Source organism: Trachurus japonicus, chromosome 1 (genome assembly GCF_045865225.1).
Source record: "Trachurus japonicus isolate A0001 chromosome 1, Traja_1.0".
NCBI lineage: Eukaryota > Metazoa > Chordata > Actinopteri > Carangiformes > Carangidae > Trachurus > Trachurus japonicus.
In genome coordinates this window covers 27,800,608-27,811,635 of record NC_140907.1, presented here as the reverse complement: position 1 = coordinate 27,811,635, position 11,028 = coordinate 27,800,608, and the positions used below count along the sequence as shown (strand labels likewise).

At 45.3% G+C, this 11,028-nt stretch overlaps 1 protein-coding gene across 1 annotated transcript; it reads right to left on the bottom strand.

Moving 5' to 3' along the window:
• Window positions 1-275: 275 nt before the first annotated feature.
• Window positions 276-9,788, bottom strand: LOC146992087 (cytochrome P450 3A40-like). Its single transcript, XM_085783610.1, has 14 exons — window positions 9,631-9,788; window positions 9,450-9,543; window positions 9,195-9,247; window positions 8,905-9,004; window positions 8,698-8,811; window positions 4,486-4,574; window positions 4,383-4,398; window positions 3,174-3,306; window positions 2,902-3,029; window positions 2,742-2,808; window positions 1,557-1,717; window positions 1,225-1,451; window positions 536-698; window positions 276-439 (listed from the first exon to the last, which is right to left on the bottom strand). Exons 1-14 carry the CDS (start codon window positions 9,699-9,701, stop codon window positions 350-352), a joined length of 1,506 nt encoding a protein of 501 aa, XP_085639736.1. The 5' UTR covers window positions 9,702-9,788; the 3' UTR covers window positions 276-349.
• Window positions 9,789-11,028: the final 1,240 nt, after the last annotated feature.

Here is an 11,028-nt window from a genome sequence, read left to right as displayed (position 1 = left end):
CAAAAACGCACCCGACCAGCTCCGTTCCCCTGACAAGACATCAGAGAACATGTAAGGAGATGGGACCTGACACCTTATTCAGTAAAAAGAAATCACTCAAGATGTTGTGGAATCAATTTGTATCATCTATTGTTGTTTACTCAGTATAAACATGTATGTTAACCTGACTCACTATAACATGGATCAACAGTCTTTGATTACACTGAAATGAGTTTTACACTAAATTCCCTATGTGTGTTTATGTAAATGTCCAGCTCATATATGAGCCCAGGAACGTACACAACTGTACAAGATGTCTTATTACTGTAGTGCAAATCAGGCATGATATGCCTTTCATCTTGTTGTTTTTTTAGCTGGAGGTTGAAGATCGTGGCGCCAGCTTCAGTTGGATTGGTCGTTTTGGTGAAATGAGACCCTGGATGTCCAGCTCTAAGAGGATCTGGCAGGAAATTACAAGAGAAAAAAAGGTGTGAACAAAATCATCAATGGAAAACAATAACATGCAGTTAGTAAATATGAACATGTGTGGTCTCACCTCGGTCTCCTTGCACACAGCGAAGCTGTACCTCTGGAGGATCTCCACTATTGCAAGTTTCATCATCACCAGAGCAAATCGCATCCCGATGCAGTTCCTGGGTCCTGCTCCGAACGGCATGTATGTGTAGGGGTCAATGTTGTCCTTGTTTTCTTTGCTGAATCTGAGGATAAACACACACACACATATGAATATATCACCTGTAGAGCTCAGGTCCTTTTTCTGGGTGTTTTTAACCAACCAAATGTAAAAGTAGGGTTGGAGATTCTGGAAAAACGGTTCTAGCAGGCTGCATTTTGAAAATACACAAGACAAAAGTCCCAGCCCTTTTCCTCAGACTTCTCTCTGAAGCCTCGCCTTCACCTTTCCGCGGACGTGGGTGAATACACCCAACATGCATTGTCAGAACTACACTGCCACCCATCAGACTGGAGCGTGGCTTTTCTGTGGACGTAGGTGAAAAGGAGAAGGGAGAGGGGGAGAGAGACGGCAGCTTGACTGGGCGTAGGCAGACAGAACTAGACATGAAGGAATCTGCTTGGTTTTCCCTTTTCGGAGCGAAAAGCATGGATTGGTCATAGTTTTGTCTGTCCTGCAGCTGGAGTCTGATCGTTTTTGTTCCTTTTTCTGATAATGTATTGATTACTCTCAGGATAGAAGGACCATTTCACCCAGTATAACAAAAACACCTCTCAGGTTTGAACTCCTCTGGTTCGGGCCACAGTTCGGGGTCCCGGTGCAGAGGCCACGTGGGAACCAAGACAACCATATCTTTTGGAATCACAAGGCCATTTATCTCCACAGACGCCTTGGCCACACGCTCCAGACGTGGGGCAATGGGGTAAAGTCGGAGGGACTCGTTGATGACGCTGTTTAAATACTCCATCTGCATCAGTGCCTGGTACTCAACAGGAGCCTAGACGAAAACACAGACACATGATTTATGATGAATACCATAAAAAACATAAACCACTCCTGTCTGAAGAAAATACTGAATATGTCACTTCTCACTCCCACAAACCTTGTTTGGGAAGGTGGAGTCAATCTCCTCCTGCAGCCGTTTCATGACATGAGGGTTTCTTGCCAGATTGTAAGCCGTGAAAGACATAGAGCTGCTGCTTGTTTCATATCCAGCAAAGATGAAAATCATGGCTTGAGAAAGGATTTCATGATCACTCAAACCTGAGGAGAGAATAAGGAGTTGAGTTGGGTGAATTCCAATTCATCCCATAGCCCTAGCCCTTGGCCCTAACCCTTCGTTTTGTGCGTTCACATGAAGTGGTAGTAAACCTTTAAAAACCTGTGGGTAAATTAATTGGCCGGCTGACAAGCTCTCCGGACGGAGTGGTATATCCGTGACGAGCCGTTGATCTGCTCCACAGGCAACCGGCAGCTGTTTTATTTCTCGCTGTAGTGCTGTTATTACGTTACTTTGTTAAGTTTTAATATTTTTTCATGCAAGACTGTTGAGATCCCCAATGTGAGGTCGGTTTATCCAAATGACGGCTGTTTAGAAGTTTGCTCCACGGTGGAGCCTCCACCTGTGGAGCAGATCAACGGCTCGTCACGGAGACACCACCCCGTCCGGAGAGCTTGTCAGCTGGCCAACCTCTGTCGTCATCCCGGGAGAAAAGACAATCGCTAATTAACTTACCCGCAGGATTTTAAAGGTTTACCGCTGGGTAGTTACATTGTTTTTAGGAGATAAATGCTGGTCTCATTGATGAAATGTAATAGTTGTGGCAGTCGCAGTAGTTTGTTTGAATTAAAAGTGAAGGTTCATGTGTGTATTGGACAGAGGAGCAGCGCTGTCTGGGGACTCTGTGGCCTACGTACATCACCACATTTACATAAATAAATACATGTTTTACAGATCAGTCTGCATTACATTTTATTTTATTTTATTTTATTAAGTTAACATGGTTTTGAATACAGGATTTGTAGCAAAAGCTTGTCATGTCTGCTTATGTGAAAGCCAGCAGAGACTACTGATGACGTCTGTGATTGCTGAAGGGGTGTCCCAATTCGTAGGGGTTGACTTTCAACCCCTACCCCTTGTAGCTCCATTTCAAGGGGCAAGGGTTAAGGGCTAGGGGTAGGGGTAGGGATAAAAATTAGAATTGGAATTGGGCCAGTATTTACAGCAGCGTTGTGCATTACAGTAACACACATGCAGATGTGTCGTGGCTGTGGATGTGTTTATCACCTTTATCCTTTTCTGCTGCTTCGTTTTTCTGGGAGTCAATCATCAGCTGAAGGAAATCCACACGACTCTGAAAGCAGACATGTAGAAGAAAATGATGATTATTTTTCTGAATACACACTGTAGCACTGTACATACTGTATGAACAAATAAACAACCATACCGTTGACCTGCTGGTCTCTCGATTAGTCTTGATCTTCTGCAGTGAAGCATAAAAGAAGTCTGTGACAGAGCTTGGGAAAAACGAAAACTCAAACTTTTCAAGTATAGGACCCATGAAAGGAAAGAAGGCTGAAGAAGAAAAAGAGAGGCAGAAAAATGTGTTAATGGAGGAAACAAGAACACCAGGAAAGACAGTGACTGTAGACATGCAGGTTTATCTAACACAAATGTTTTTGGTTGTCCAGTCACATTTAAAATGAGAAGTTACTGTACCAACAATGAGGAAGAGAGGGTTGAGAAGGTCGAAATTTAGCATCTTCTTGATGTTACTGACGAAGGGATCTGAAGGGTTGTTGAGTGAGTCTATGTCGACACTGAATGCTGTGCTGGTTACCACATCCATACTCAGTGGCGGCCTTAGACATCTGGGGGCCCGTTTCATTATTTCATATGAGGCCCTACCCTGTTAAACATAAAATTATTTGCCACCTATGTGCCCATGTGTCACTGATGCTTTAAACCCTGAAAGGACGCAGTAAACGCACTATCCATGCATCCCTGTACGCACAACACACTAAGTGTTAAAATCACTATCAGGGCAAGAAACCAGGACTTAGCAGAAAAAACGAGGACTGAAGTTGGTTTTCATCAAAAAGCAAAATCATTATGTACATTTTCAGACAAACTACAGGCTTTAACAATATTCTGAATTTAAATTGGCAACAAAAGTAATGAGAGCAAAGTGCTCCGCGTTATTTCAGCACCACGGACAAGGAAAGGACGAGACATGCGGACAGACAGACGTCTACAGGTGCTGATCCTGTCGGTGCTGCGGTGCTGGAGCAGCAGACAGACAGCTGTCTCCTCCATTAGTAAAATCTGTAAATAAGCTGCCAATAATATCACATTTTAGTTGTGCTCTCGCTGTGTTTTATTTCTCTGTTAAGTTAGGACGTACTCATAGATCGCCTGTTTGGAGGCATTTTAACCCGAGGAAAAAAAGAAAAGAGGAGGAAAGTGATTGACAGACGTCAATCATCAGGTTACGCAACTGGGCGCAAGTCAGGAGGAAAGCAGGAAAAACACTAAGAGAGAAGGAATAATACTGGGAGAAGGAAAACGAGGGTCTATTGATAGTTTGCGGGCCGTTTTCAAAGGTAAGCCTACGTTGTTATTGATAGTTCCTGCCGTATTATTAATTAGGAGCGATTAGTAGGCTACAGTCGCGGTGTGGCATGATACGCACATCAGTGGTTGTAGAGCGGATCAGGGGTCGAGTGTGTGACCGCACGGTGGACAGAGCTGTTTGTGTGTGTGGTGGATGTAGGCCTGTGTGTGTGTGTGTGTGTATGATAAGGTGAAACCTATTAATTATTGTACTGTCTTTTACTTGGTGACTGGCAGCTGGGGGCCCCCCTGGTGGCTGGGGCCCGTTTCAATTGAAACGGTTGAAACATAGGTAAGGCCGCCTATGTCCATACTGTAGGATCCAAAGAACCTTAAAAAGAAAACACATCCATTTGTTGTAATGCATCGTGGGATCATTTAAAATGAATGAAGTTCAAGGGTTGTTGAGTCTTCTTACTCCTTCATCTCTAAGGGCTCGTCCTTCTCTGCCTTCTTGTCCATGCTGCTGATGAGGTTAGCAGAGTGCCGCTTCATTATGTCAAACATCTGAGGTGCAGACCGACACAGATGGAGAGAGAAAACAGTCACATATACACTGAAGTAGTCAATTAATTTTTTTAAATTAAGTTAATTGCGAATTTAATACATTTTTTTTTCTTTTACCAATATTGCAATTGCAGTTTTAATATGCGATTATTTCAGATTAAGTTCCTAATCCTTTGTGTTATTCAACAAAATAGGCAATAACTCGTTTTATGTTACGACCAACACAATATTTGATAAACTAAACAAAAATTGGTCTTTCCTGTAGGCCACTCCTTATAATGATGATATCAGATAATGTTTGATATTAATTGTAACAACCGTTAAGAGTATTTCATTACTTAAATCTTAAATTTACGACAACTTGACAAAGCTCTGACAAATATGCCTTTCTAAACATTAATATAAAACTCAGTAACAAATCAGGCAAGCCAGCTACATGTTCTCTGTGTGATCGTCTGGGAAGTACAGTCTTAAGAAAGAGTTCATATTAATGAAATACTGTTCATTTTGACCACATGTCCACTGTAGTAATGAAAATCTCAGTTTTTTTCAGTCCAGTATACTGACCAGACTAAAATGCAGGAGGACACATCTTTTTGATCTGTCGTCATATGAAGTTATACTTCCAAAGCTCTTAAAGGTAATAGCTACAACTTTTTTGTCAAAACGATTAATTTTTCAAAAAATAATACATCCATAGAACGTCTAGAGAATAAAAGTATTAATTTTACTGTTCTGTTTTTTTATAGTATAACCTAATTGTTTCATAAATTTTGACGGGTCCAAAATATATATAAAATATATCTAGTTACATTGGAAACGTCGGCATGAAATGATCTCTGCGCTAACAGCATAGTGCATTGATGTCACGTGAGGCGGAGCTCAGGGGCAAGATCGTGATAGCTCTGTGGTGAAATGGCATCGTGCTAATGCTAATGCTAACTAACTCAGCCGGTACTGTAACGTTTCCGGTGCAGGTGTGATGCTGCGGGTTTGTCGGGTTTGTCTGCAGGTGAGTTAGTGTGAAATGATTCATGCAGTCCACTGTCAACACGGGAGCTGCTGCTCGTTAAATAAGGTTAGCGTGAGCTTAGCTTTAGCTACTAGCTGCTCCCTATAGGCATATCTGGCAACCAGAAGGTTGGAGCGAGAGCGGGCAAGTGTGAGTGCAACACCTACTGGCTGGGAGGAATTAAACTTGTAGCCAACACCTTTAAGTCAGTGACCCGTGTTGGTGGTGGCAATTCTAGGGGCCCACAGTCCTGTAGGTCTAAACCCCCCCATAGCCTTATGGCTAAATTATTCTGCTTACAACCCAGACTATACTGCATGCGCCGGGGGGCGACCCCCATTCCGAAGGACCGCCATTCCGACGGTCTGCCAGTCCGAAAATTCCTTCTGAGGGGCCGCTGTTCCGAATGTGTTTTATTTAGAAAATTGACCGGATTCTCTCGTGGTTTGACTTCCTGCCCGGCTTGACACGATCGCGCCGCGGGGACAGCCCCCCCCCCCCCCCCTCCGCGGCGCTACTGCTGAAAAATAATGTCCTTGCTCTGTGCTTTGGTTGGGTTTAGGCAATGTAGAAAGGAGTTGGTTAAGTTTAGTAAAAAGATCAGGTAGAGGCCAAGAAAGCGTCTGCTAAAATGCAGCTCTTCCGGGAGTCGAACCCTGATCTCCCGCGCTGGAGGTGGATGCTCTAACCACTCTGCTACCAAAGCATTCACTATGATATGTCTACCCAGTACCTAAAACCTTTTAATGGCGGACTTTTTTCAGGTTCGGAATGAACCTCTTTGAACCGCCACCTTACCGTGGTGGAGGGGTTTGAGCATCTGAATGATCCTGGGAGCTATGTTGTCCGGGGCTTAATGCCCCTGGTAGGGTCTCCCAAGGCAAACAGGTCCTAGGTGACGGGTCAGACTAAGAGCGGTTCCAAAACCCCTCATGAGTGGAACAATATCAAGGACAGGGAACATCTATGTATGGGACAACGGATGGAAATTAGCCTGTGGCTACAATCCGGCTTGTTTACGATTTTATGTTTCGTTCATGAACTTGCACTGTCCCACTTCAAATAAATTGAATTAAATTGAATTAAGCGACGTGGGCCCGCCTTCCAGTAGGCCCACCACCCGCAGGAAGGACTATGAGGGGCCGGTGCCGTGTGTTTTGGGTGGCAGCTGTGGGCGGGGGCCCCGGCGATCCAATCCCCGGACAGCGACTCTGGCTTTAGGGACATGGAATGTCACCTCGCTGGGGGGGAAAGAGCCTGAGCTTGTGCGGGAGGTTGAGAGGTATCGACTAGAGATAGTCGGGCTCACCTCCACGCACAGCCTGGGCTCTGGAACCCATCTCCTTGAGAGAGGTTGGACTCTCTTCCACTCTGGAGTTGCCCACGGTGAGAGGCGGCAAGCTGGTGTGGGCTTGCTCATAGCTCCCCAGCTCAGCCGCCATGTGTTGGAGTTTCCCTGCGCCTTCGGGTCGGGGATAGGTCTCTCACTGTTGTCTCGGCCTACAGGCCGAACGGCAGTGCAGAGTACCCGGCCTTCCTGGAGGCCCTGGGAGGGGTGCTGGAAAGTGCTCCAACCGGGGACTCCATCGTTCTGCTGGAGGACTGGGAGGGCTGTTGTGGCTGACACGCCTCTGCAGCATCGCGTGGCAGTCGGGGACAGTGCCTCTGGACTGGCAGACCGGGGTGGTGGTCCCTCTCTTCAAAAAGGGGGACCGGAGGGTGTGTTCCAACTATCGGGGGATCACACTCCTCAGCCTCCCGGGGAAAGTCTATTCCAGGGTGCTGGAGAGGAGAATTCGGCCGATAGTCGAACCTCGGATTCAGGAGGAACAATGCGGTTTTCGTCCTGGCCGTGGAACGCTGGACCAGCTCTACACCCTCCGCAGGGTGCTCGAGGGTGCATGGGAGTTTGCCCAACCAGTCCACATGTGTTTTGTGGACTTGGAGAAGGCTTTCGACCATGTCCCACGTGGCATCCTGTGGGAGGTGCTCCGAGAGTATGGGGTCGGAGGCCCTCTGCTGAGGGCTGTACGGTCCCTGTATGATCGGAGCAGGAGTTTGGTTCGCATGGACGGCAGTAAGTCAGACCTTTTCGCGGTGCGTGTTGGACTCCGGCAGGGCTGCCCTTTGTCACCGGTTCTGTTCATTATTTTTATGGACAGAATTTCTAGGTGCAGCCAAGGGCCGGAGGGGGTACGGTTCGGGAGCCACTTGATTTCATCTCTGCTTTTTGCAGATGATGTGGTCTTGTTGGCTCCCTTGAGCCAGGACCTTCAGCATGCACTGGGGCGGTTTGCAGCCGAGTGTGAAGCAGCTGGGATGAGAATCAGCACCTGTAAGTCCGAGGCCATGGTTCTCGACTGGAAAAAGGTGGTTTGCACCCTCCAGGTGGGAGGGAGAGTTCCTGCCTCAGGTGGAGGAGTTTAAGTATCTTGGGGTCTTGTTCACGAGTGAGGGAAGGATGGTGAGAGGCTGGCCTGGGAACGCCTTGGGGTCCCCCCGGAAGAGCTGGAGGAAGTGTCCGGGGAGAGGGAAGTCTGGGGATCCCTGCTCCGACTGCTGCCCCTGCGACCCGGACTCGGATAAGCGGATGAAAATGGATGGATGGATGGACGGAATGGCAGCCCTTTTCCATAAATAATTAAGGGCCGGCATTCCGACAAATTAAAGTAAACATTCGGAAAGGCGGCCCTTTTAAGGCACTCTCAAGGACATAGAGTAAAAGAAAAATAAATACAATTAGCCTACATTATAATACATAGTCTAAGAAAAAAGTGGTAATAAAAAGTCAAGGGGCAGGGGCCCAATTCAGTATTCAGTCAGGGGGCCCAGAATTCCTAGCGACGGCCCTGAGTGCTGGTGCAGGTTGTTAGTGTTGCAGGTTCCATGCAGCCAACGTGCTGCTCCTCTTACTAAAGTTTCTGTAGTGCTACATTCGGCCGAGCCTGAGGCCAATTTACAACAGGTGAAAGTGCGAAGTTGTTCCCGCCTCTTTTCACTGACAGCTCCAGTCTTTCTTGCCACTGGAGCATAATGGCAGCCTGTGACAAACTATGTTGAATACAAAACAAGAACCAGAGGAGGCCAAGAGCAGGAGTGACTCTTACGCACTTCTTTCAGTCTTCCTGATGTGAAGGAGGGAGAGAGGACACTGCGAATCCTCTTCCATTGGTCGTCTTCAGCGATGGACACAGCGTCATACAATTGTCCGTTCAGACGGATGTTCTGCAACAGAGTTAGAAAACAATTACTGACAAGAGTTCAATTAAAGGACATAGATCATGATGAGTGACTGAACATGTTTGTAGTGGTGCGTACTCTGCGGTTGGTGAACAGAGAGTAACACTCCTTTATCAAAACCGTTTTTATCATGGCAGGGTCTGCAATACACAGCACAGGCTGACGGCCATCAAAAATGCTAGATGTGATAAGAACAGAGAAGAATGTGAACATGAAGACATTATAACACCAGGTAAAAGTTTGACAATATCTACAAACTTAACATTGACAGACTAGCACCTCCAACAATATAACATAGCCTATAGGCTATCATCTAAATACATAAACACTCTGTAGAGATAATACTCTGTACATAAATGCAGACTTACCCCCATGTTTTCCCATATTTATTGAAGCACTCTGAGTCAAAGTTCTGGAATCCCTAGGAAGAGAACGATCATTTTAAGAGATAAAATACAATATATTCAAATGTGTGACTCACTATCAGTACTGGTCTAAACTCCAGCTCTGAATCCATTACACAGTAAATTGTCTAACACTTATTGTTTGCTCTGTTTGCTTCGAGAACTAAACTCTACAACCACACTTCCTTTGGCATATGTTGGTAAATTTGATCAACTAACCTTTCTATAAGCCAGCATGGTGCCGAAAAAAGGTACTGGTTTAGGACCAGGGATCCCCATTCTTTTAAATGTGCCATAAGGCCAGTAGGCATATCTGTGAAGAGACAAACAAACAACAGAGGAGATTTTCATTATGTAGGCTACATGCTAAAATATATACAGTATATACTTGGACACTTACACAATAATCAATGTGATGAGAGCGACTAGGAGAGTCCAGGTCTCCGCGGAGAAGTAGAAAAAGTAGCTCATCTTTTTGTGTCTCCTCTCTTCTCTCAATTGTAGCACAAGTTTGTCTGAAGCGCTAAATCATGACTAAGAGCTTTTAAGTCTAACTGGACTGACCTATTGCAGAGAGCTGAGCCAATGGCAACCAGGGAGATGGGTGAATGATTAACAGAGAGAGTAGCCAGCATCTATGAAAATCATTTTTTATTAGCTTTGTCTTTATATGGGCTCAATTATTATACTGCTTGTGTTAAGAGAGATAAAAAAAAATTAAAAAAAGAGGTACAAGTTCATGAAAATGTGTTTATAGTCTGTCCGTATTTGACGTTACTACTTGTCAAAGTGTAGGCTAATTTCCTCTTGGCCCACGCAATATTTTGTGGAATAAGTGGAAAAAATAGAAAGAAATCTTTTTTTTTTTTTAAATGGAATGACACTGCCAATGAGTGTTATCAAAAATTCATGTTTGTAGACTAATTTATTTCCCGTTGAGTACACACACAGGGCATGTCCAGGCGTGTGCTCACAGCAAGGGGGCAGTTGTCGGTCTGAGAAGTGAAGCTTACTTCCGCGTTCAAAAAACTGCAATCCCCTCAGCTTCCTCTGGGGGCTGGTGTCAGAAAGCAGCATTCTCCATAGACCCCAATGTTAAAATCGCCGACTTTACGTCCTCAATAAACATGATCAAAGCCTGGTGTCAGCACGTTTTTTGGTCTCAATCGATAGTTTCTACCCCCGCACACACTCTGAGGGGGGTGAATTATTTTTTTTTTACTATTATTAGGTTTAAAATCATCAATCATATATTCATTTTAAAAAATCTATGTAAATAATTGTCTATAAATTTGTTTTACCTGTAAATATTGAAACATATTTTTCAATATTAGCCAAGCATGAAAGAATATTTTTGATAACTTTAAAGTGGACCAAATCGTTTCTGAAGCTTAAAGGCCCCCCCCCCCCCCCCCCCCCCCCCACACGTACATGACTCCGCGGACGTCCGCACGTACTCGAGGCGGACTCAGTGCGGACCCAAAGCGGACGTCCGCCAGACCCATCCGCGCAAAGCTCAATGTTTACGACTGCGCGGACTGCGCGGACTCCGCGTACGCGTACTCGGTGTCACACAATAGACTACTCTGCGGAAAATCTGCACATCGACCTGTTTTTAATGTGACTCCGTACGCCTGACTATGAAACCTCAAACATCCGCGGACAGTGCGCACGGAGTCTGCGCTGCTCACAGTACTACGCCTGAGTATGTAGGGGCCTTAACAACAGTGTTGACAGTGTTGTTCTTTCAACAGTTCCTCACACCAGATTAAAGACGAAAAAAAAACTTGCTTTTTTA

Excerpts from the sequence above, each read along its gene's own strand:
- LOC146992087 (XM_085783610.1), bottom strand. The coding sequence starts at position 9,701 with ATGAGCTACTTTTTCTACTTCTCCGCGGAGACCTGGACTCTCCTAGTC. Across the intron at positions 9,005-9,194 it reads AAATATGGGAAAACATGGGG|CATTTTTGATGGCCGTCAGC; the intron begins GTAAGTCTGCAT and ends TATCACATCTAG. Across the intron at positions 1,452-1,556 it reads ACTCCACCTTCCCAAACAAG|GCTCCTGTTGAGTACCAGGC; the intron begins GTTTGTGGGAGT and ends GTTTTCGTCTAG.